At 47.8% G+C, this 26,632-nt stretch overlaps 1 protein-coding gene across 1 annotated transcript in view; it reads right to left on the bottom strand.

Moving 5' to 3' along the window:
* The window catches only part of Abat (4-aminobutyrate aminotransferase), a 97,262-nt gene that overhangs the window by 8,048 nt on the left and 62,582 nt on the right, over positions 1-26,632 (bottom strand). Inside the window, exons 6-14 of the mRNA XM_021209242.2 lie at positions 21,174-21,223; positions 12,516-12,596; positions 11,316-11,408; positions 10,421-10,483; positions 9,901-9,964; positions 7,953-8,101; positions 5,291-5,428; positions 2,999-3,166; positions 139-285 (exon numbers count right to left, since the gene is read on the bottom strand). Coding sequence (XP_021064901.1) covers positions 139-285; positions 2,999-3,166; positions 5,291-5,428; positions 7,953-8,101; positions 9,901-9,964; positions 10,421-10,483; positions 11,316-11,408; positions 12,516-12,596; positions 21,174-21,223 — 953 coding nt within the window. The remainder of the gene's footprint in view (positions 1-138; positions 286-2,998; positions 3,167-5,290; positions 5,429-7,952; positions 8,102-9,900; positions 9,965-10,420; positions 10,484-11,315; positions 11,409-12,515; positions 12,597-21,173; positions 21,224-26,632) is intronic.

The following is a 26,632-nucleotide window of genomic DNA, read 5'->3' as shown; positions in this document are numbered from 1 at the left end:
CTCCTTCCCATGTCCCAAATAAACTTCATTTTATGCTAGACCCATCATATGGCTGATACCTTGGGTGGGGGTGCCTCAGCATGGGACCACTAAGGCACCCCCTCCTACCACATCATGCCATCAAATTGGGACAGATACCTGGAGGTCCAGCAGCCCTGTGAATAAGGTCTTCCCAGCACGGGCCACGTTGTTGAGCAGGTCTTCCTGCTTGATAATGTTGATGACCTCAGCCAGCAGCAAGTTCTTGGATGGGTCCCCCAGCCAGGTGTTGAAGATCCGGTAAGGCTAGAATGAGACCCAGAACTGATCAGAAGAGCTCACACATCAGAGTACTTCAGAGTCTGCCTCCATCCCTAGGCACAACTTTCCCCGCCTCTCAGTTTTGGTTCCACCTCTTGATTCTGTTCATTCAGACACTCTGCAGGTCTCTATGTGGGCCCTCCACTGCCCAGGAGAGAAACTGTTACACAACAGCCTTTAACTGAGTGGTATTTGTTTGCCATTTGAGGAATTCAGTGAGTGATTCTTGAAGTTTCTAGCTGTCCCCTTGCCTCCAATGCAAAAAAAAAAAATTGTTTATGTGTTAATAAACAGTGATAACAGTTCTGAGAGTCTCCCTGTTGTCTCTGCTGGAGATGAGCACTGGAGAGAGAGACATTGTCCCCACAGGCTACACGCACTGTGAGATCTCATGAGGCTCTTCTGAACCTGCCACTGGCTTCTTGGGCACCCCCAGGTTTAACTGGCAGTCTGTCTTGCACTGAGTCCATGAAGAGCTAGAAGCTGTAAACTTCTGGCAATGGCCATCTTGGCTCGTCATGTCTCTGGTTTATGCTAGGGAGACGTTTCCTCTCCTGACAAGTCCTTCGTGTGGGTAAGCCAGTCCTGCTGTTGGCACCGGGGACCCATGGTCCCAGGCCACCTGGTAGCATCCACAGAGGCTGAACTCTGGAAGCTGCTTCTCAGTCACTGCAGGGGACATGATGACACTCAGAACGGCTACAGGAATTCTCCACCACACCCCACTGGCACTGCAGTGCTGGGTCACATCCAGGAGAGGGGACTGCTCTTCTCTGGGGTCCGTGGAGAGCTGCTGGGTTGCCAGCCAGTATAAGCTTTGCTTCCTTGTTACTGGAGGTCTTTTTAGCTTTGGTCTGCCGGTTCCACAGCACCAACTGCAGGTTGTCCAGGTAAGCATCCTCTGTCACAATATTGAGATGCTCTACCTGAAACCAGTGGGCCATGCCTCCCTGTGTGGTTCCCACAGGATCTCACAGAGAAGCCCACTCAAGTCCCGTTTGTTTTTTTGTTGAAGGAAGGCACCGTCTTCATCAGAATCTATTCACATTTGAGCCTCACAGGAGTATGTCTCCCCTAGCAGGATGTCTTGCTCATCTACCAGTGCATATATCGTCTTCTCAGCCACCTAGCCAGAGCTGGACGATGCCCAACTGGAAGTCAGTCATGGCCTGGCCCACACTGATGGCGCTTCGCCCTTGGAGGTGTCTAGCTCAATGGGGCTAGGGCAAGGCTGTGATCCTCTGGGGCTAGCCAGAGCCAAGCAGTAAGCTTTAGGGAAAGACCCTGTCTCAAAAAAGAAGGTAGACAGCCCCCGAAGAACAACATTGTCCCTCATTCAGGTTGACCCCAGGTGGCTGACCTGGCTTGAGCAACCTCACACCAAACCCTGACACCCCCCCTGCCTTTTTTTGTATGAGTGTGTATGTATGTAGGGACATGTGTATGTTCATGTGGGTATATATGCACATTCATGCACATGTATATGGAGGTCAGAAGTTGGCCAGGCTGAGGAACAATGTTGTCCCTCAGGAGCTGTCTACCATCTATTTTGAGATGGGGTCTATCTCTAATGCTGACGCTTACTGATTTGGCTGGCTGCCTAGCCAGCAAGCCTGAGGAAGCTTCCTGTTTCTGCCTGGGGTTACGAGTATTCCCCTACTGTGCCTGGCTTTCACCTGGGTGTTGGGGGCACAAAGTCATGTCCTCGTGCTTGCAAGACAGTCGGCTCATTGACTCCGTCATCTCCCTCACACCTACACATTTTCATCTTCCGCAAAGAAGAGAAACTGAACTAACAGATGTCTCTCAAGGGCTGGGAAGGTAAAATTGAGTATGTTTTTAAAGTCTTCCAGTGACAACCCTACAGGTTGGCGCTATTCAGAGACCTGGTTGTCAAATAGATGATAGTTCCTTAACTGCAGTCACACATTATTTAAAAAGAAGGTTGTCCTGAGAGATACACCGTTAAGTGATTTCATCATTGTTAGAGTATCATAATATACACGCTCGAGTGTACACACATTTATATGCACATATGGAAGTTTGTGGTGTATATGCACAGTTATAGATGGGCTCTGTGAGTCTCCTGACTCTGTCACTAACAGGCTCAGTGACCTTGGAGAGTGTTGTGGTTTAAATATAAAAATATCCTCCATAGGCACACACATTTGAAAGTGTACTCCCCGGCTGCTGGCGGACCTTTAAGGAGTGGCTCCTTGCTGAGGAGGTGGGCACTGGGGACTCACCTTAAGGTTTTATTGTCCAACCTCATTTCCCTTCTGTTTCCTGACCATGGATACAATGTAACTAGTTATCTCCTCCTGTCACCATGCCTCCTGCCATGATGGATGAAATCCCTTCAAATTGTAACCTCGAACAAACTTTTTCCTAACACCTCCTTCCTTGTCAGGTACTGGGTCACAGCCATGAGAAAGGTAACCATGGCGGAAGCTTACTTAACTGCTATATCTGATCTGCCATTAGTAAAGCAGTACAGAGATAATACAAGGCTCTTTGATTAGATTGTTGTGTGAATTAAGGGACCATCAGAAATAGGTACAGGGTGTCTGTCCACTCTATAGCAGTAGCTACTGCATGTGACACCAAAGGAAACCTGTGCCACCCAGCAATGCTCCTGGGTTCCTCAGGTATAGAAAGAGACCAGTCATGTGCACTTAACAAAGCTGGGGGCACTCACAGCACTTGGCCGAAACTCCTCCTTGTGGAAGAAGCCCCCAGTCATCATCTTCTTGCTGAACGTCATCACATCGGCTGGGTCATCCAAGCCCCAGTGTTCATGGGCCCAGAACTTGCCCGTACAGCCTCCTCCAGTCTGCACCTCGTCCACCAAGAAGGCACAGCCATGCTGTTCGGAGAATGGGGGTGGGGGTGGGGGGAGAAACAGATACTTGTAAGCCTCCAGGGACTCCTCTCCCACCTCCCCAAACCACTGCAGGCTGGAGCCCAGCTGTGCACCTGACCTATTCCTCAGCTATGCAGAGCAAACCAGAACAGTTTGGATCACAGCTGCATCTGAACATGGTCTACAGCTGTCCAGATGGAACAAAACCAGAACCTCTAAGACGCCCCATAGCATCTCAGAGTTCTGTTGCATGCGGCTGTAGTCCTGGACCTGTCTGCATCAGAGAGCAATGTGTGCAAGCTTGAAGCTGAAAAGCTACCCCCTCTGAGACAGCTGCCACCTCCTCTGTATTACCTAGATTGACTAGTTCCATATGTGTATGTAAACTGGCTCATGCTCCGCTTTTCTTATCTACACATTGATTGGTTTCTTATGTCCGTTGCACATACACCGGTTACTATTTAGTCTCCTGCCAGGATACTACTAGAAAACTCTAGAAGGGAGGATCTAGCCAGAGGAAGTAGGTCACTGGGAGGCAGATCTCTGGAGGGTTAGAGCATCTCTTGGTTGCTTCCTGTCTCATTCTGTTTCCTGTCAGCTATGATGTGATGGTCCTCCTCTGTCACATATATCTGTTGCCATGGTGATCTGCCCAAGCATGTGGGGCCAAAGACTATGCACTGAACCTTTTGAAATAGAGTAAAGTCAGTCTTTCCTCTGGGGGCCTTACTCTGTTTGAGTCAAGTATTTGGTTGCAATGATAAAAAGCTGGTACATACAATGCCCAATCCACTAGACTAATGAGTTGATATTGACATTGCTCTTTTTATACTTGCTGACTATAGACCACAGTGGGCTGAAAGACAAGGCAAGTTCCAGAAAGAAAAGAGAGGCTGAGGCCACCTCCGGGGTCTCCTAACTGAACAAGTCCTGATGTACTGGCTGGTCGTATGTCAACTTGATACATAAATTAGAATTATCTGAAAGAAGGGAACCTTAACTAAGGAAATGCTTCTATAAGATTTGACTGTTGGTCATTCTCTTAATTAGTAATTTATGGGAGAGGGCCCAGCCCACTGTGGGTGAAGCCATCTTTGGGCTGGTAGTCCTGGGCTAAGAAAGCAGGCTGAGCAAGGCATGAGGAGCAATCCAGGAAGAAGCAGCCCTCCGTGGCCTCTACTTCAGCTCCTGCCTCCAGGTTCCTGCTCTGTGTGAGTTCCTGTCCTGGCTTCATTGATGATGAGCAGCAATATGGAAGTGTAAGCCAAATAAACCCTTTCCTCCCCAACTTGCTTTTTTAGTTATGGTGTTTCATTGCAGGAATAGAAACCCTAAATAAGACACCCAATTAAAACAGTTTGGGGCTGGAGAGATGACTTCGTGGTTAAGAGCACCAATTGCTCTTCCATAGGACCCTGTTTTGAGTTCCAGAACCCACATGGCAGCTCATGACTATCTGTGACTCCAGTTCCAGGGGATCTGATGCCCTCTTCTGGATTCTGCATGCACGCATACACATGGTGCGCAGGTATACATGCAAGCAAAACACCCAATAAAGTAAGTAAATAAAAACGAAACAAACATATAAAACTCCAGTAGTTTGGAGGCTGGTTTTGTTTGTTTTTCAGTTGTGTCTCACTCTGTCACCTGGTCTTAAACTCTCTACATACCCAGGCTAGCCTTGAACCTGTGGTAATCTGCCTGCCTCAGCCTCTGAATGCCAGGGTGATAGACATGAGACATCACATCCCACAAACCTTTTCTTTTCCTTCAGTGCTGAGAACTGAAGCCAGAGCCTTGTGCATGCTATAACAGTGCTTTACCACCGAACTACAATCCCAGCCCCAGAGGCCGATTCAGCAAAGTGATTTAAAATAAATCACTCATGCCTCCCAGTTCAAGCCTGCCCCACCCCCATACCTGAGATGGAACCCAGGCCCTGTACAAGCTAAGTATTGACGTATACTCTGAGTGCCAACACCAGAGACTCTGCTCTCAATAAAGCCAGTCAGTTTCTGCACACGTGTAAGTTGTCATGGACCCCAGGGCAGAAATGGAGCCAACTTTTAGCCCTGGGGAACCCAAAATCCTTGCAGTCCTGTCTGGCCTCACTCCACACACTCTCACCTTCCTGGCTATGTCTCTCAGCTTCCGGAAGAAGTCATCTGACGCGTGGTTGTCTCCACCCTCGGACTGGATGGGCTCCACGATGATTCCAGCCACCGTTCTCTTCTTTTTCCGATATTTCACAATTAGATCCTCCACCTAGAACCCGGAAGGGGAATGAGCTGCTCGCAGAGCCATTGGAACAGTAGTAGATTCCATGGACGGGCACTGGGATTGGGAGGGGGTGTTAGAACCCCTTGAGGTCATATTGAAATTATGTCTGTGACATTTCCAGTGACAAGTGTGAGGCCTGTTAGGAGCTACACTGTGTAGAGGAATGTGCCCCTCTGTTATTTGGACTAACACACATGGGATGAGTAGCTTAGCTTCCTGAAGCCTCCCTTTCTTGATCTGCAACTGGATATACATAGAGCTCAGACTGGCGTTAAATTTGTAATGCAGTGCCTGGCCTGGTGGTGCATAACCTCTTTAATCCCAGCACTCAGGAGGCAGAGGCAGGTGAAACTGAGTTCAAGGACTGCTTGGACTTCAGAGTAAGTTCTCGATCAGACAGAACTACATAGTGAAACCTTTGTAAAATAGCCCTGGCTGTCCTGGAACTCACTATGTAGACCAGGCTGGCTTTGAACTCACAGGGATCCACCTGCCTCTGCCTTCCCAGTGCTGGGATTAAAGGCGTGTGCTATGAAACCAATCGTGGACATGTACTCTCGAGTCTCCTGCTTCTACCTCCAAATTCTGGGATTACAAGCGTGTGCCACCATGCCAGGTTCCTTATGTGGACATATTAGAATAAGCTACTGAAAGGTGGGCAGAGCCACCTCTCTAAGCTTGTCATTGCTGTTGCCCTGGCTATGTTATTCTTGCTTGTGTGCAGGGCTCTTTGGCAGACCAAGATAGAGGCTCATTTGAGAAGCTGGTGCAAAACCTATCTGCAGGGAAAGCAGCCCCACTGTGGCTGAGTTGTGGGCTTGGGGACCGTGTGGACAGAACACTAGTGCTGACTGGGGAAGGTGGCCTGGGGTGATAAGACATCCCTAGCTGGGGAATGGTGTACTGAGTCATAAAACATACTGAACTAAACACCTGAATCAACAAACTATGATGGTATATAAGAAAGGTACTCAGTGGTCCCCAAGTCTTTGTGTTTCTTGAAGTCTTGTTCTAACTCAGGTATTATCTTGTAGATGATGAACAAATAATACCATGATAGGTTATTAGTTGTTTAATAAGTATTTTTTTAAAAAAGCCAAATCACACTCAAGTAGTCTTTATGCAGAACTAACACAGTATTCCAGGGGTTTAGTATGAAGAACAATCTTACTACTACTTTAAAAAGTATTAAGTTAATGCTGAGATCATATTTTGGATATATTCAGTTCAATAAAATGTTATATTCTCACTCCTGGAGCCCCAGAACTGGAGAGGTCGAGGCAGGAGAATTTCTGTATGTCAGAAGCCAGCCTATTCGAAACAGTAAGTTCTAAGACAGCTTAGGCTAGAATCTGAGACTTGGCATCTCAAGAAGCAAATGAAACATGCTGTTAAAGTAAATCTCATCAGTTTCTATTTATTTGTTAAGGCAGGGTCTCGTATATTCCAGGATGGTCTTGAATGCACTATGTAGCTGAGAACGGGCTTAGCTTTCTGATCCTCCTGACTGCTGGGCGTGAGGGCATGCTCCACCACACCTGATTTTATCAGGTGGCCAGGACTTTGCCATAAAAGCACTCCCCTAACCTTGCTCCACCCTAGCCCTCCGTTTACTTTTAAAGCTGCGGTAACTAAGAAATCTATAGTTACTGATGTGACTCTGACCCATGGCTTTGTCTCTTTCATTTACTGCTAAATGCCTACCCCTCAGCATGCTGCTTAGTATCTGGGAGGTGTTTAATCTGTAATTTATTGTTGACAGAAATGGTGAATGCTTTGGAGGAAAGCCAACGGAGTTATTTGAGCATCCGTCTAACAATAATCCAATATAGAAAATATAATCATTGTTGGTCCAGCTGTAAAGCTCTTCCTATATTGTTGTATTTCTTGCATGAGAGAGATTAAAGGGGGCTGTTTCTGAGGAAATGGAGGCATGGAGGCAAGTCTTCATTCTTTCTAGAGTGACAAGCCAGGAAATGGAAAGGGTGGCAACCGCAGGACCAGACCATGGAGCCTTCTTCCTACCAGACACCCATAGCGTTGAAGATAAAGCTGTTATCCCTTACTGTGAAGTCACTTAACGTTATCCCCAAAGAAATGGCGAGAAATTGGTACCAGACATGGGGGATAAATGCCAGATAGTAAAACAATGTCTCTTGGGGGCTGGAGAGATGGCTCAGCGGTTAAGAGCACTGACTGCTCTTTCAGAGGTCCTGAGTTCAATTCCCAGCAACCACATGGTGGCTCACAACCATCTGTAATGGGATCTAATGCCTGCTTCTGGTGTGTCTGAAGAGCTACAGTGTACTCATATCCATAAAATAAATAGATCTAAAGAAACCAACCAAACAACAAAAATACGCCTCTTGTCTTCCCTTACAGGTCTCCATGTCCTCCTTCTTCCTTGGGGAGCACCACCCGTCTCCTGCATTTGACCTCTTCTGGGCTCAGACTCAGGATACTGAGAGAAACAGAGACACTAGAGGGAGGCTGTGAGGGCCCTAGTTACCTCTTCTAGGCAGCGGGCCTCCTCTTGCTGGTTGTCCGTCGTGAACTCCTCCAGGGGGTATTTCAGCCGTGGGAATGGAGCAATGGGCCAGTCAAAGGAAGGGATGTCAATCTTGTGAATTGCTTTCGAGTGTGTGGTCGCTAAGCAACCTGAGCCCAGCAAAACAGGAAAACAGATACTTGGCTTGGATCAGTAGCGTACAGTGTCCTTAAACAGGGTATCGTGAGTTTTTCAGCCCTGTGGATGTAGAACCCTTGGATGGTGTGTGAGTGTGTGTGTGTGCATTTGTTTTATGATTTATGGCAAATTAAACCCTGAAGAGGAGAGACAGTGGTTCAAATCCTTGCTCTGTCATTCAGTGGTCTTGAGTTTCTCCCATTGCTGAGCCATAATCTATATTTGCACATGGGCATAATCATCCCCTCTCTGTAGGGAACTGATGGACTGACTGGGTTATAAGTCTAAACACATGTTTTCCCTGTAGGAAGGGCAGATGGGGCATATTAATATTCTATGCTATTGTTATTATTTTATCAACGTGTATATACATGTCTGTGTGAGTGTATGTCATGTGAGGGTAATGACTGAGAAGGCCAGGAAAGGCCAGTTCTTCCTGGGCCTGAATTTGCATGTGGTTGTGAGCCACCTGACATGGGTGCTGGGAATCAAAACTTGGGTCCCGGAAGAGTATCAAGCACTCTTAACTTCTGAGCTGCCTCTCTAACCCTTTATATTCTATATTGTAAGAGTATATTTGTGTTTTGTATTGCTGAAAGGAATTTACAGGCACACTGTTTTTTTCAAAACTTTAAAAATATTTTATTTTACATATATGAATGTTTTGCATGTACTGTGTGCTGGAGGAGGGCATCAGATACCCTGGGCCTGGAGTCACGGATGATTGTGAGCTACCATGTGGGTGCTGGGAACTGAACCCNGGTCCTCTGCAAGAGCAACAAGTGCTCTTAACTACTGAGATTTATTTATTTATCTGCCTGCTTATCTATCTATCTATCTATCTATCTATCTATCTATCTATCTATCTATCTATCTATCATCTATCTATCTATCTATCATCTATCTATTTTATATCTATCTACCTATCCATCTATTATCTATCCATTATCTATCTATCTATCTATCTATCTATCTATCTATCTATCTACCTACCTACTTACCTATCTATCTATCTACCTACCTATCTATCATCTATCTATCTATCATCTATCCATTTATCTATCTATCAAGTGATCTATCAATCTATCATATCTATCAATCTATCATATTTATCTACCTATCTATCATCTACCTATCTATCTATCTATCTATCTATCTATCTATCTATCTATCTATCTATCTATCTATCTATCTAGGTTCATGGATGTGCCAGAGTGTGCATATGAGGGCAATATGACAGCTAATGGGAGTCCCATCTACCATGTAGTTTCTGAGGATCAAATTCAGGGCAACAAGTTTGGTGACAGGCACTTTACCCATTGAAGCCATTTCAGCTCCGAGTGTCCACATTGCAATAGCCGCTGTGTACACTGCTAACAGTTTGTTCTGAGGTAACCTTTGGCCTAGGTGGTGCCTTGGGAGGGCTGTGAGGCTTAGCCGGCTTGAGAAATATGAACGCTGCTGCACAGGGAGAGATAATAATGAGGGAAAAGTTCAGGAGGAGATAAGGAGGGATGGATAATGCCAGATCTCAGAGAGGAGGCTGACCCTTCATCTGAGGGCAATGCTGAACTTCAGAATGATTGACACCTCTGTTCTTACTCCCTGTAACACATGCTGGCTGGAGATAGGATGGGGGAAGGGGCTCCAGCACATGCGCACATGCACACTTTTAACACTCTGTCTTCTAGATACAAGGCAGCTTCTGTCCCTGCTCATTAGCATCTGTGGTGACAGACAGCATTCTGGGACCATACTGGTCTTTCCTTACCCAGGGTCCTCCCGTGGAAAGCACCCATGAAGGAGAGGATGCTGTAGTCTGGGCATCCAGGACTCTAGAATGGAACGAAAAGGCAGATATCAGTCACCATGATGAGCACAGGGGAGTGTGTGTGTGTGTGTGTGTGTGTGTGTGTGTGTGTGTGTTGTGTGTGTGTTGTGTGTGTGTGAGTGCGTGTATGTGTGTACGTGCGTGTGTGTGGTGTGTGTGGTGTGTGTGTGTATGTGAGTGTGTGTATGTGTGTGTGCGCACGCGTGTGTGCATGTGTGTGTGCGTGCATGTGCGTGTGTGTGTATGTGTATGTATGTTTTGTGTGTGTGTCTATGTGTGTGTATGTTTTGTGTGTGTGTGTGTGTATGTGTGCGTATGTTTTTTTGTGTGTGTATGTGTGTGGTTTTTTTTGTGTGTGTGTGTATGTTTTGTGTGTGTGTGTGTTCCTAGGATTGAAGTCAGATTATCAAGCTTGGAACTAAGCACCTTTGCTGAGCCAGCCCTCCAGCTCCGTACCTACCTGGTTAACCATGCACGTCTCCAGCTCCTCTTTGGAGAAACCTCTCTGCCCTCGTTCCTTACTCTGCAGAAACAGACCAGAGACCGTCAGAGACCAGAGACAGGCTGGGCTCTAGCCTCCCGGAGGGCTTTCTTCAGAGTGGACTTAATGTTCCTATCGTGACAAGTCTAGGTAGGCACACAACACTAATGGAGCTTGCAATACAATAAACGCAAGTGCTGCTATATGATATATTAATAATTTATTAGCCACAGTCAGGGTTTGTTGAAATGGAGCAATTTATGGCAGAAAAAATTGAGACTATAATCCTTCTGGCAGGAATAAAGAGATTTGGCTGCCAGGCTATTGAGACAATCGACCCCCAAGAAACTGAAATTCCCCCCAGGGTCTCAAATTGTGAGAAAAAAGGGCTGAAGCCCAAGGGGCAACTGGAAGGGAACCTGCTTCCTTGCGACAGATGACAAATCATCAGCACCTTACAGGAGAGGCTGGAGGTGAGACAGCGGCAGGGTGGGACCACCCCCTGACCAGGACTGCCTAGGTATGCAGACCTCTGCCCTTCTGTTTAAACCAAAGGCTCATATCTGGACCTGGGAGCCAGACTCGGGTATGACTAGACCTTTTGATTTGTCCCTCTTCCCAATGTGGCCACACTGAATAGATTCCCCTGGTTTGTTTTCAACTATTAATTTAATTGGTGGCTAAGCCTGGCTTGTTAGGCTTCATCCTAATAGCTCCATAGAACTGCATTGACAGCAGAACCCAAGCCTTTTGTACCACGACACACTGGGATGTTGGGAAAGCTCCAACCAGGCTCTCTCTAGATTATATCCAAGTGGAACACCCTGGGTGGAGGGAGGGGTGACAGTGCGGGTGCTCCTGCACCATAGCTCACCCGGTACCACATGAAGATGGTCTTGAATGCATTCTCGTTGGAGCAGGAGCCACAGGCCATGGTGATGAGCTGGGACATGCCCCTGGGCGCCACCTGCAGAAGGGGTCCAGGATGAGTACATTGGACTCTGTCTCTAGTCCTGGAGCAGAATCTTCCAGCATTGGAGGGAAGGCTGAGGGGGTTGGGGAGGGAGCCAGGAATGCACCAGAAACAGCAGGTTGGAAGCGCGGGCTCAGACTTTTCCAGTGGAGAAGCCCAGGAAGAGCTTAGAGGTCAGCACAGAGGAAAGAAGGCAGGAGACAGGCAGCAGAGGCCAGGCCAGTGTGATGTCACACCTGTCCATCTCAGTACTAGCTGGGACCATGCGGTGAGACTCTCAAACTTAAATAAAAGTGTGTGTGTGTGTGTGTGTGTGTGTATGTGTGTGTAAAAATAGCGGTCCTTTCTGTGTCTCCTGAGATATCTGCACTTCCAGGACCATAAGCTGAGGTCCTCAGTGACTTTAATTCCTATGGCAAGAAGATGAAGGGAAGTCCAAGGAGGACCAAACCCCTCATTCTCTTCACAGGACACATAAACATTTCCATAGGATGTCCTTTGTCCCATGCACAAAACCCTTGCTTTTCTTCAAAAGACAAATTAAAAATCTTCTTGCAGGCTAGAAATGAGGCTCAGTTGGTAGAACACTTGCCTAGCAGGCACAGGGCCTGGATTCAGATTACTAGCCCTGCACAAGATGGGTGTGGTGGCACACTCCTGTAATAAAAAGATCAGAAGTTCAAGGCTATTCCCATAGTGAGTTTGAGGCTATCCTGGGCTACATAGGCCATGCATTTGAGGCCATTCTGGGCTCCATGAGGCCCTATTTACACACACACACACACACACACACACACACATTTTTTAATGAAAGAATCAAGTAATAAATTGGTCATTTTAGCAAGGCTGTCTCTTACATCCTTCTTTCAAAATATTTTTCCCTCCCTCCCTCCTCCCCCTCCCTCCTCCCTCCCTTCCTTTTGAGATGGCCTCATGTAGCCAGACAGCTACAGCAGCAGCTGCCACCTGCCCACCCATTCTAACTGGCTATGGATCTCATCCTTTCCAGCCCACTTGGGTCACCTCTGAGGACAGACAGACAGGCTGGAAGGTGGTGGCGGTGGGACTACAAACATGGGAGGGGCCATCTCCCAAACTCACCGACATCAAGGACTCCCGGAGCTTGTTCACAAAGTTCTCTGGAGGCAGGATGCCCAAGGCAGGTCTGTTGATGAAAGTGCTCTAGAAAAGAACAGCAGGCAGACATGTCAGTTCTTGGGGTCTGACCCAGACCCCTTCCATGTGGTACCTTTATACAGCTGAGGCATCGGCTAGGCTCTGCGATGCATTGTAGGCTCATTGGTGTTAATGTAGTGGCTTAAGTTCTCACACAGCACAGCTGGCCTGCTGGAGTTCACTAGTTTACCTTAATTTTTTTTTTTTTTTAAAAGGCAGGGACTGGAGAGCTCGTGTGGCGGGAAAATGTGAGGACCTCAGTTCAGAGCCCCAGAACTCATGTCAAGTGTGTGGTAGTGTGTCAAGTGTGTAGTAGTATGTAAAGTGTTTGGTAGCGAGTGTCTATAACCCAAGTGTCCCTATGTCAAGATGGGAGGCAGATACAGGAGAATCCTTAGAAGTTCAGGCTAGCCAGCCTGGAGTGCACAGTGGGGAACAAGCGTCTATGTCACAAATAAGATGGAAGGCAGGGATTGACATCTGAGATTGCCCTCTGACCTCTACACATGCCATGGCGCGCGCGCGCGCGCGCACACACACACACACACACACACTACACTTGTGAGAGTTCTAGCTAGGAATGGAGGTATGTTGGTAGAGCTGTCTAATTAACTAGAGGAAAAAAGCCAGACCACCATAAACATTTTTACATCAGTCTACTCCCCGCCACCCCCAGCTTCATTTTGATAGATATGGGTCCAGGGAATTAGTTCCCTCTGCAAGGAAGTCGACAGTGTGAGTCAGTGCTGAACTGATGCTATTTGTTCCTCATACCTGAGAAGCGAGGGGTTCTGGGAAGGGATCAGTCTGCTCAAAGGTGAGTCTGCCCTGCCCTGTGGCTGCTGGGCTAAGACTGGGGGGACAGCACGGACACATTTCCAAAGAAGTGGGATGTATGCACTGGCTTTCTGGTTCTAATAAAAATGTAGCTTCAAATGGCCTCTGGCTGAGGGTTGGTAGTGCAAGCCCCTAAGAGACGCAGGTGTCTGTAAGAGTAAAATCCTGTATTAATACACCTCCAGGGGCTGGGGCCAAAGCTCAGGTTACCACCTAAGTAGTGTCTGCCTAGTGTAGAGGGAAGCTCTGGGCTCCATCCACAGCACCACATAGATCAGGTGTGCTAGAACTTATCTGGGGGGGGGGTAGAGGCAGGAGGATCAGAATTTTAAGGTGATCCCCACCTGCAAACTGAATTCAAAGCCTGGCTACATGAAACCCTATCTCAAAAATCCCCACACAAAACCAAGTTAAAGTTACTAAGCATACATAACTACTTAAAATGACGCCTCAACAATTTTAACTTTAAAACAGAGGGAAGGTGTTGTGCCTGCCTTGCCTCACAGGGGTTCTAGGAACAATCTAAGAGGTGGCAAATTCCTACCCATGACCTTCCTCTTTGCCCCATCCCACCGGGAGGAGATGACCCCAGACAGCATGCAACAGAGATGCATGGCACATCTGGCCACCTACTCCCTGGTAGGCCCTGGACAGGGCCTTTCCACATCCTTAAGATAACTTGTGACTGGTCAGATGAGCAGCTGGGGCAGTGGTTCTCAACCTGTAGACCCCAGGAAAACACAGATATTTACATTATGATTCATAACAGTAGCAAAACTACAGTCATGAAGTAGCTACGAAAATAATCTTCTGGTCAGGGGCGCATCACAACATGAGGAACTGTATTAAAGGATTGCAGTGTTAGGAAAGCTGAGAACCCCCGAACTAGAGTTTTGGGCTAGGGTTAGTGGCATACTGTGAATTCAGAATAGTTCAGGTTTTCAAGAGAGCAATGAGGGAGTCACTCTGGACTCACAGAACGGGAAGCCAAGGACACAGCTGGAGGTCGACCTGGAGCCCAAATCCCTCCCTTGTCCTGGTGCTGGAGTTGGCCCTCATGACCAAACACACCCGCAGTGGACTAAGAGCAGAGCAGTCCTGCGGATTCACCCACACCAGCAGGGATGGGGGAGGTCACAGGGGAGGCTGCTCAAGGGGTGAGTGACATGGAAGTGGACCTGGACTATGAAAAGGATCACGCCAAATGCAACTTGGCATCTTGGCTTGGGTTCTAGGGCACATCACAAAAGGAAAGCATGGGGTAGACTGGCAAGTTCCAAGTGAAGCCCGTGGCTTGGCCCTGATCTGGTTTAGTTTGCATCGTTTGGGACATGGCCTTAACTTCAGGAGCAGCTGGAGAAAGGAGATAGGAACTATCTTTGCAGTTTGTAAATAAAAAAGTGCTCTCTTGCTAGGAATAGGAACATTTATTATATAAAGGAGGGATCTGGCAGGGTGTGGTGTAGCTTCCTATCAAGTTCAAGTTTAAGGCCAGCCTGGTACACATAGAGCGTTCTAGGCTGAGGATATCTCTCTGTTGGTAGAGTGCACAAAGCCCTAGGTTCCATTCTCAGCACTGCAGAAACCTAGTGCGGCGTGGCTCGTGCCAGCAATTGCAAGCACTTGGGACGTGGAGGCAGGAAGCTCAGAAATTCAAGGCTCTCTTTAGCTACAGAGGGAGGTTGAGGGCAGTCTGGACTATAGGAGACCCTTTCTCAAAAACAGACAAATGGACCAAAGCAAACAAGTGGGAGACTCCCGGGGATGCGGGCACCTCTGGACACTTGCCTCTTTTGGACATGATAGGATGATAGGCTCAATGCAAACCTGAGCAGTGTCATCGCAACTCAGGGCAGGGGTGTCCTAGCAGCTATTCTGGTGGCTTTGGGACGTAGCTTGGGCAGATTCATCCTTCTGTTGCTTTCCCTGCTTTGGGTCTCCTCCCTGGTGTGTCTAGGAGGCATGGAGCGGGGCAGGAAGCGTGAGAAGTACTACCGAGGACCAGAGAGGTCAGGCAATTTGTCCCAAGACACACAGGCATGCTTCCAGTGTGGGCTTGCTGGCTTCTGATAGCATTCTGGGCCAGGCACTCCAGGGACCTCTGCCCAGAAATGCTGATGCCGGGTACACATTTGCTAGACACAGCTGAAGACCTTACTCTGTAGGCGAGGGCCTTAGGAAGCATTTCTTTCCGGCTCTGACCTGCTCACAAGGCCTGTGATGAGAGCAAACGGCTGCCATGGGCTGAGAGGGAAAGGCCCCCAGAGAGAGACAGGCAGGCTGACAGCTTGATTGCCTATCTGGGCCCAGAAAAGATGTGGGGGTGGTGTTCTTGCTCGACAAAGCGTGACATTAAGAACAGAAGATATCTGGGACGTGTGGCTACAGAAACAAATGAGGACAGGTTTCCAGAAGGTTTGCCTGTCTTAGAGTGCAGCAATGGGAGAACTGGCTTTGGCTGTGTAGCCTTGGGCAAATCACTTAACATCTCTGAACTTCAGGGTCTTCATCTGCTAGTATGGGCACCTCTTGCCAGGTACTGATTGAGAGCCTTCAGGAGAGAAGTCATAGACAGAGTACAGGGCTCCTGAGGTATGGTACAAAAGCATGCAAGTCTCAGATTGGTGTGCGTGTCTTACTTGGCCCACTGTGTGCATCCATCCCAGGTATAGGGAAGTCAGACCATAGCCGTTTCTCATGGCAGTGTGACCATGCACAGGCAAGGCCCAGTACAGTGCACAGTGTGGGGGAAATGTATTGCGATGGCCCTAGAGACTTTAGAATGGAACCCAGATAGATTCAATAAGACAGTATTCATTTCACTGGCGTGAAATCACTAGGCTGTGATTCACAGTGGTGCTATTATGGCCCACAAGGGTTGATAAGAAGCCAGGAGTGGGCTGGGGGAGACGGTGGGTAAAGCTCTTGTTGGGTAAGCGTGAGGACCAGAACCCAAGCAAATGCTTGGTGGCCTACCTGCAATTCCAGACTTGAAAGACTAGATGGAAGACAGGGTCCTATAGCGAGCTGGCTAGCAAGACTTGCCATGTCTCCCGGTGGGGAAGTAAGGTGAGGACCAGTCCTTGCCTGGGTGAGACGTGGCAGGTATGTGGGGGAGACAGGCAAGATTCCTCTGAGCAGAGAGATGTCACTGCAAGAATCAGAATCCCTGGGCCTTGTCGTGTGTTGTTGGGAAGACTGCCTCCGCAGGCAGCTGACACTGCAAATGTGTGTGACATGTTTGTTGACACATTTGCTCAGCACCAGCTGCCAAGGCATCTGGGATCTGCACAAGTTTTGAAACAAAGCAGCTTAGAGCATAAACACATGCCTGTGCCTCTGGCTTCACTGGCCACCTTCTCAGAAGGCCCTTTGTACCTGCTCAACTAACTGGAGGCAAGACTGTCCTCTAGTCTTTCCCAGGCAAGCAGCCCCTCTCATGCCCTCTGATCATGGCTCTTTCCAGAGATCTTCAATTCTGAGTTTAAGAGAATTTAAGATACACACACACACACACACACACACACACACACACACACACACACTGAACAGGGTCTTTTGTAGCCTGGGCTAGCCTTGAACTTGTTATATAGCTAAGGATGGCCTGGAACTTCTAACATTGCATCTACCTCCTGAGGGCTAGAATTAGAGTCATGCACAACCACACCCAGTTTACACAGTGCTAGAGATTCGAATTTAGGGCTTTGAGCGTGCTAGACAAGCACTTGTCCAAGAGCTACATCTCTAGCATGGACACCCACCATGGCCACAGTTCTGCTGCTGGCTCTGTATCCAGTAGAAACACAGGTGGAGCCCCCAGTGGCTATGGTCTCCAGCGTCTACAGCAGCCATCTCCCTGAGAGTCCCAAAGTGGGACTATCCTCGGGAGGCAGACAAGCTGGCTGCCGCATATTCACAGAGGCAATGCCATGAAGCCACCGGAGGGGACAGTCTCCTGCCCGCAAGTGGATGCATAAGGATGAAAGTCCACATGATAAAGAGTGCACGAGGAATGATTCCGTTCATGGGACAGGGCAGAGGAGTGACCCAGGTATCTTTTAGGAGAGAGGGGCAGGGTCTTTCTCATTTGCACGGGGGAAATCACAGCCCCCATAATATCATATAGCTGAGGGTGGCCTGTTCTGATCCTTGCTGCCATTCATACTCTCTCAGTGGGAGGCGAAGCATATCATATCCTGTTATATAGCGCAGATTTATCGTGGTGCCTATCCAGCATATCTACATTGCAAGAACAACTACAGGATGCTAGATCCCAGGTCCACCGGCTACCCCCAGGACAATGTCTATGTCACCAGGAAGCTGTCATGAAGGCTCCTAATGGGGTCACTTGGAGACAGTTCTCTATTTCCTTTGGACCCAGCGTGACCACATGAGCAGCAGAAGAAAAGACTTCCATTGCCAGTGGTGATGTAGGCTTCACGGAGAACAAGAAGAAAGGGATCTGCCAACAGGCTGAATGAGCCTCAGACATACTCGGAAAGCCTCCATCCGGGAGCCTGGGAGGCCCACCCCTAGGAGAAGAGCCCACAGCTAGGCTCCACAGACCTGAAGCAGAGGCCACCCACACACTGCTCTGAATTTTTTTTTTTTTTTTTTTTTTTTTTTTTGGTTTTTCGAGACAGGGTTTCTCTGTATAGCCCTGGCTGACCTGGAACTCACTTTGAGACCAGGCTGGCCTTGAACTCAGAAATCCACCTGCCTCTGCCTCCCGAGTGCTGGGATTAAAGGCATGTACCACCACGCCCGGCATTGAATTTATTGTCCCAAGGATGACCTTAAACTCCCGACCCTCTCTTGCCTCAGCTCCCTGCATGCTTGGATTATAGGCATGTGGCACTATGTGTAGGTCTTAGGCATTATTTTAATTAAATTTGTGACTATCTGTTAGTATAGTAATTGAAAATGAATCTATAAGAGCATCAAGATTGCATGGAGTTGGAACAAACAGGAAAGTAAAATGTCTATTATTATTATTATTATTATTATTATTATTATTATTATATAGGATCTCATATAACCCATCCTGGTCTCAAATTCAGTATATAGCCAAGGGTGCTCTTGAACTTCTGATCTTCCTGCCTCCAATTTCTCAGGAACTGGAGTTATGGATGTTCACCACCATTGCTGGATTCACTAAGTGGTGTGGATGGAACTGGGGGCTTCCTGCATAGTGGGCACTTTGACAAGTGAGTGACACCCCAACCCTAGGAAAATGACATCTAAAAAGGATGCCTAAAAGGACAAACATGGGAAGCAGTAGGCTTCATGGACAGCCTCGCTGAGTACACCATGGAGGGACACTGAGGACAGATGCAGGTCTTCTCACGGCGTCACCGTGCTCAGGAGAGCTCTTTTATCATGAGGCTTCTCCACCAGGGTCACTATTACCACCAGAGGAAATATAGGCACTTCTAAGACATTTCCTCTTTTGCCGTGACAAGAGGCCTCCATAGCATGGAATCATCTGGATCTAAACACCGTAGCGAGACTGAGAAAGCCTACTGGAGGCTGAACTGGGATGTTTCTGTCAGCTCGACAGGAACCTGAACTTATCTGGGAAGAGGGAACCTCAGCTGAGGCCTTGCCTCTGTCAGGCTGGCCCGTGGGTGCGACCGTGGGACATCTTCTTGATTGAAGATTCCTGTGAGAGGGGGTGGTGCCATCCCTGCGCCAGTGGTCCTGGGTTGAGCAGGCTATGAGGAACAAGCTAATACGCAGCGCCCTTCACTGCCTCTGCTTCAGCTCCGGCCTCCACATCTCTGCCCTGACTTCTGTTAGCGATGAACCTTAACTTTAAGCCAAACAAGCACTTTCTTCTTTCTGGTTAGTCTTTGTTCATTGTCACAGGAGCCAAACTACCTCAAAGGTGGTGGGAACTCTAGGGCTGTCCTGGTCCCACCTGAACCCTGCCTGCTGCTGTCTCTGCTCAGGCCATTCTGTCCTTTATTTCTCAAGCATGCATACCTTACTTTCATGGCCTGCCACTTCACAGCCTCTCCTCCTTCAGATCTCTGTTTAAAGTCACTTCCCTGGGAGGTCTCTTCTGCCCTCTGACACAGATGAACTCAGTTCTTTGGATTTATTCCAAGCACCTCCACTGGCCTACACCGCCTCAGACAGCATGATGATTAATATTGACTGTCGAGTGGGCAGGATCCAGAGTCACCCCTGAGAATGTCTGTGAGGAACTTTCTAGATCACACTGCCCTGGGGAGACCCACCCTAAGTGTGTGTGGCCCTACCCCACGGGCTGGAGTTCTGGTCTAAATGAAACGGAGCAAGTGCTTGAAGCAGTGGCTTTCATCGTTCTGCTCTCTGAATGCAGGTGCGCTGTGGGGGACTGCGCTGGCCCTCCCACCGTGCCTGTGCCCGCCACACACCCCATGATGGTGTACCCTCAAGTTATGAGCCAAAATAGATCCCCCTTTCCCTTAAGCTGCTTATGTTATAGCACATGAAACAACAGGCAGATATACAATCTTTCTGCTCTTCAGTTTCTTTATCTATTAAACATTCTTGAATCCTAGGATGTTATAGTTATAACGTATAGACCATATCGGTGGTTATGGGGGGGGTAGTCTCAATATACAATATACACATGAATTAAAGTTTGATAGAAGTACATTTAAAAAGAAGGGGGCTACAGAGATGCCTCAGGGTTAAGAGTATTTGCTGCTCTTGCAGAAGACCTGGGTTTGGGTCCCAGTGTCCACATCAGGCTGCTCAGAACAGCCTGTAACTCCCATTCCTTGGGAACTGATGCCTCCGAGAGTGATACAGTGCACACTCAAACGTGCCAATAAAAACACAGAACACAAGACTGGCACATACTACACTGATCATGTATGTTAACCGTTATCATTGTCTTATGCCTACACTGTATCTTTTGTTCTGTAGCCTAAATGTGGTTACAGTTCTCCCCTGATGTGTGGGGCTAAGTAGCTGTCTCCATGGTAATGGTGATGTTGAGCTTTCTTTATGGTTATAGTTACATTCTGTCAGCGTGATGAATACCAGGACTAAAACAGCCTCAGAGTTAGCTGGCATTCAGGTTACATTCCATCACTGAGAGGACCCAGGGCAGGAGCTCGAGGCAGGAACCTGGAGGCAGGACCTGAGGCAGAGGTCATGGAGGAATGTGTCTCACCAGCATGTTGCCCATGACTTGCTCAGATATTTTTCCAATAAAATTTATCTTAGTTTTATGAGTGGGCCTGAATAGGTGTACCACATGCATACAGGAGCCTGGAGAGGTCAGAAGTATTGGATCCCTTGGAACTGGAGTTACAGATGGTGGTGACCCACCACGTGGATGCCAGGAACCCAATCTAGCTCCTCTGCAAGAGCAACGAGTGCTTTTAACAAGATGCTATTAAGCCATCTCTCTAGCCCCTCAGCTTGTTTTCTTACACAACCCAGGGATGCTGCCCAGGGTAGTACTGCTCACAGGTGAACACTGCCCTCCCACATCTATCACTAATTAAGGAAATGTTTCACAGACACGCCCACAGAACAGTCTGATGGGAGGCATTTCCCCCGTGGAGGGTCTCCTTTTCCCAGGTGACTTAGTTTATATCAAGTTGAGGAAAAGCCACCAACACTTCTCCAAGGCCTGAACGGGGTACAAGCTCAGCAAACACCTCAGTGCTGCATAGGAAACAGGCCTAAAGATGCCTATCAGGTTTGGCACAGTCTGTCCTTAGTCCACACATCAGGGAGACATACCGCATTCTGAGGCTGTTGAATGAGTTTCGCCAGAGCCGGATGGTTGTAACCTGGGGAGAGGAAGGTACAGCAGGGTTAGAGAGTGCTCCTGTATCTGAGGTTTCCTCTGTCCTAGTCAGCTTCCATCTCTGAAGTGCTCTGTATGTGTCAAAGGCTCTGACCCCTGACTAGAAATCTCTCTCAGTGCAGCCTGGAGAGCTCCAAGTTCCCTGGGGATGCTCAGATGTTTGTTCAAGTTTGAGATCTGTTGGACCAGACAAACATAAATGCAAGGACAGTGCTGGCATCAAGATGTCAATGCGGTGGTCTGTGTGTGGTCTTTCTCATTTTCCAGTGTCCACAGGCTGAGGTGGAGCCCAATAAATGTTTCCTCGAGGACTAAAGGATACCACCTGGAAAGTGACCACTATATCACACACCACATCCTGCCTTCATATACACACATGCATGTTCCAGGGTCCCACTGTGGCTGATGTCACACACCTTGGCTCAGGATACCCTGAGACTCAGCAATAGTGCTCCTATAAAGTTATCCTATCTATAGTGTTAATGGTAACACTCAGCATCTCTGCATCTTACGTCCATCAACTGTAACTGAAGAGCACATGAACTCCCTGTAGTGTTACCATGCCGATGGAACCCAACTGCACTCATGTGCATATACAGCATTATTAAAAACAACTCTGTGTGTATTGGGTGGGTGAGGGGCAGTACCTGGCTTTAATTCCAACACTTGGAAGACAGAGGCAGTTGGATCTCTGTTCAAGTTAGCCTGATCTACAGAGTGAGTTCCAGGACAGCCAGGGCTACACAGAGAAACCCTGTCTTGAAAAAAGAAATAAAAAAATAAAACAAAACAAAAACCACAAACAAAGAAACAAACAAAAAAATCCAAAAATGAACAGTATTTCTTTTGAGACAGGGTTTCTCTGTATAGCCCTGGCTGTCCTGGAACTCACTTTGTAGACCAGGCTGGCCTCGAACTCAGAAATCCACCTGCCTCTGCCTCCCAAGTGCTGGGATTAAAGCTGTGCGCCACCACCGCTCGGCTGTGAACAGTATTTCTATCCACTTGCAATGAATGACCCCAAACTGAGTCTAAGAAAAGTGTACTAAACAGCACTGTTTCTAGCACTTCTTCTCCAACAGGTACCCCCTAAACACTGGATGCCTGCTGCTCTGTGAATGGGTGAAAGCATGTAAAATATAGCTTGATCTGATTCAGTAGCCTTAGAAAATGTTCACAGAAACTTAGCCTTACCTATAAATTTCTAAAACACACACATACAACATATATAAACACACATATACATAGCATATAAGCACACACACATGCACGTGCACACACACACACACACACACACACACACACACACACACACACGTCAGCTAGGTGGATGATGAGCAGGTAAAGGTATTTTCCCCAAGCCTGATGACCCAGGTTCAATTCCTCGGACCCATATATTAGAGAATTGACTCCCACAGTTTTCCTCTGACCTCCATATGCACAGCATGGTACATGTGTGCATGAGGACAGACACACGAAGTAGGAATGATGGTAATTTTTAAAAAGCCAGCAGGCAGGTTTGAGGCTGCTCAAACCTGGATTACAGAGTGAGTTCCAGGACAGCCAGGGCTACACGGAGAAACCCTATCTTGAAGAAAGAACCCCCCCCCACACACACACACAGCCAGCAGGCATAGTAGTAAGGGTTTGAGGCAGGAGAATTGTGATTTTGAGTCCAGCCTAGACTACATAAAGAGTTCTAAGTCAGCCTGAGGCACATAGCGAGACTCTGTAACAAACAAAACAAAATGAATGCTATTGTAATTCATTCCAATTCCCACTTTCCGAGCATCAGCTCTGTGTCTGGCTCTGAACTAGTGTTTGATCCTGATAATCCTTCCTCATTCTGCCAGAAGCCCTATGGGCTCAGGCATGACCAGTCTGCTGATGCAGAGGAAAACAGGAGCTGCAGCTGGGTGTGGTGGTGTGCATCTGTAACCCCAGTACTTCGGAAGCAGAGGCAGGGGAATCCGAGGCCAGTTTGCGCTATAGTGAATTTGAGGTCAGCCTGGGCTATATGAAATCCTTTCCAGTCTCCACTAAGAAAAAAAAAAAGTATGAGTGAGAAATTAGTGAACATCCCAGTCTCCTTTATGCCAAGGCAGGCTTTGGACCTGGTAAGTCTACTTAGAACCAGCCTCCTCTCTTTTATGACAATTCGTATTTATTGACTATCTACCATGTGCAGGGAGCTTTATATTCATTATTGCTAGTCCTGTTGTCACAGTTTATATTGACTGTCAACTGGCAGGATTTTCTTGATTAGGTTAACTGAGGTAGGAAGACTTATTCTGAAAGTGGGTGGTGTTATACTGAGTTCTAGGCCAGCCAGGACTGATACAGTGAGACCCTGTCTCCACGACAGACAAATAGATGATAGACAGATTAAATTGATTGATAGTTGGCAGATAGATAGAATGAATGAGCTGAGCACCAGCGTTCATCACTTTATGCTTGTCTGTGGATACAGTGTGACATTTTACTGTCCCGACACCACTTTTTCCCTGACTTGATGGACTGTACCTTTAAACCGTGAGCCAGAATAAACCCTTTCTCTCTTAAGTTGCTTTTGTCAGGGTGTTTTAAGACAGCAACAGGGACAGTATGGGACCTGCCTGTCAGTAACTCTGGCAGAAAGGCCAAAGGAAGATGTAGGCACTGGTGTCTGGAGGATGTGTCCAGGCACTGGTGTCTAGAGACCAGCGTGTGACACCTTTGCCCACTCCACCCCACCAAGGCTCACTCAGCTCAACATACTGTAATTGAATGCATTAATAGCACAGTAAGCCAGTTATGTGGGCAAGAACAGAAGTTTACAAGCTGTATGAGGGAAGAGCAATAAGAGAAACTTGGAGAGGAAGGTGTTACTACACAAAACTGCAGCTCTTCTGCTGAGATCCAGGCCCCTGATGTGATAGTATGCAGAGCTTGTTTGCAGCCTCACCCAGATCTTTAAAAGCTGATTAGGTCATGGGAGTGGAATCCTTGGGAAAGGAGTTAGTGCCTTTATAAAGATCCCTGAGGAGGTTTTCAGCCTCCCATCTTGTGAGGACACTGTGGAAAGATAGCACCTTGTTCTAGAAAGAAAGCACTCTGCAGACATTAAGTGGGTGGGACCTGGATCTTGTCCTCCCAGCTTTGAAAATTGGGAGAAACTTTTGTTCTTTATAAGTTACTCAGTCTCTAGTATTATGTCTTAGCAGCTTCAGGTGAGGAAGACAGGTGCTTTTTAATTGAAAGACATTTACTTTGAAAGGAGACACTGTATTGACGATGCTAGAAGCTGCAGTGCAGTGGAAACAATGTTTCTGTTGTCTGCCTTAGGCGTTGGGCCCCAGGCCTGTTCTTCCTGTTAGATTTAGACAAGTATTAAACACCAAGTATCACCTAGGGGAGACTTTCTCTAGAGGGTGAAAAAGATTTAAAGAGAAAGGAAATCTTTGTGGTTTTACCCTGCCCGCTGTGGAGGGTACATTGTGGAAGCTGAAGCAGAGACCATGGGGGAGAGAGTTAGCATGTTCCAGTCTCTTCTCTAGCCCACGCAAGGCTGGCAAGGCCCAGGACTAGACACTGCTCATCCTTCAAGGACAGAACATTCTCTGGGTTTTTCCAAACGTTTTCTGGCCAGAGTTCTGGCTTATCTTGCTGCCTGGGTGTTTATGACTTTTCTGCCTCAGTAGATAAGCCTGGTCCTAGTAAAGCTCATTAAACTGCAGAGGCAGCCTGACTCATAGGCTCCTGAAGGAGAGAGATGAAAATGGAACTCCGCTTAGGGAACTTTCAACCTGGCTTTGAGTGGTAAGACCTCCCAAAGCAAGGCAGGTGTCTGCAAGACTGCTCAGTAGGAGCAAAAGGGATGAACTCACTGGTCCGCAGCCCGACAGGACCTCAGACTCTGAACCACCAGGCAGATCTATGACCTATTGGAATCTGAAGTGAGGTCAGTTGGAGGTAATAACTAAAGACCCTGTAATAGGGCAGTCATGGCCATTTATTAATAATGTGTGAAGCCCTTGGCAACAGCCAGGTGTCTGGTAAATTCTCAGTGAGTATGAGCTTAAAACCTGGAAGCCAGATTGGTAGTACATGCCTATGATAGCTCTTGATGTGTACAAGCAACACACACACACACACACACACACACACACACACACAAAATCAATCAATCAATCAATCAATCATACATAAATACAAAAGCAGACAACAACAAATGAAAACCAAGGGGAGGAAGGGTTTGTACATCTTGAAATCCTTGGTCCCTTCAGAGGCTGAGACACCCCTGAAGGATGAGCCACCACTGCTGTCTGGTCATTTCTCAATAGGACATTAGTAGAGCTGAGGACAGATGCTGGGGAAGTAGAGGAGGAATGGTCACCGTAGGCTGGGGGTTTAGAGGACATCTCGGGTGCCAGGAGGTGGGAGTGGGGAGCTGCTAACACAAAGCACTACAATCAACTCCCCCATGCCTGTCTCCCCTGCAGCAGACAAACAGTATTATCTGTGAAGGGACAGGCACAGCCCACAGGCCACTGGGCACAGCTGGGCATCTATCAATTCAAGAGATAATAACTGTCCAAGCTGCAAATAATAGCTAACTTCATTTCCAAATTAACCCTGTCTGTCCCCATTGTCTGTGTCATGTTCTATGTGGCTGGACAGTGAGCCCGGGTGAGGCAGGGGCTGTTAGCATCTATTATGCCATGTTTTCTGGACAGATCATCCCATATTCCAGCAGCTATCTGTGTTGGCTGGTAATGGTTTCCACTTCCTCCTTCTCTGGAAATTGTCTTCCATGCACGGAGGGTCGATTTGCTGGGCCTCCCCCTGGCTGTGGGCAGGCAATGAGCGGCCAGCTCAGGGGTGCAAAGAGACCAGTGTCTGTGTCAGTCTGGAATGCAGAGTCCCCTGTGAGAGCCGACTGTCAGTCTAGCAGCATCCTTTGGATTCCTGGTAGGATGCTGTTTCCCAGCCTTCCCTTTCAACTGAGGGCGTTCCCTCCATAGATTACTGGAAGAACCCCCACCTCAGGCTCTGCTAGGACACCCAGCCTAGATGGCTCCACTGAGCTATTGCTCTGCAAGTTTACCTCTTCAAGCCTTCTTCACCTAGCTGCAAAACAGGGAAAGGAGGACACACTCACCTGACAGCGTCTGGAGGCAGAAAGGAGAGAAGGCCCCACTGTGTGTTAGATTTCAGAGGCTGCACCTATTGAATGCCTTAGCAACCCAGCATCTAACAGCCAAGGTGGATGGGGAATTTGTACAATCAATAGTTCCTCCACAAGCCGGGCGTGGTGGCACACACCTTTAGTCCCAGCACTTGGGAGGCAGAGGCAGGCGGATTTCTGAGTTCGAGGCCAGCCTGGTCTACAGAGTGAGTTCCAGGACAGCCA

Source organism: Mus pahari, chromosome 12, assembly GCF_900095145.1.
Source record: "Mus pahari chromosome 12, PAHARI_EIJ_v1.1, whole genome shotgun sequence".
Taxonomy (NCBI): domain Eukaryota; kingdom Metazoa; phylum Chordata; class Mammalia; order Rodentia; family Muridae; genus Mus; species Mus pahari.
This window is presented reverse-complemented; position numbering and strand designations above follow the sequence as displayed.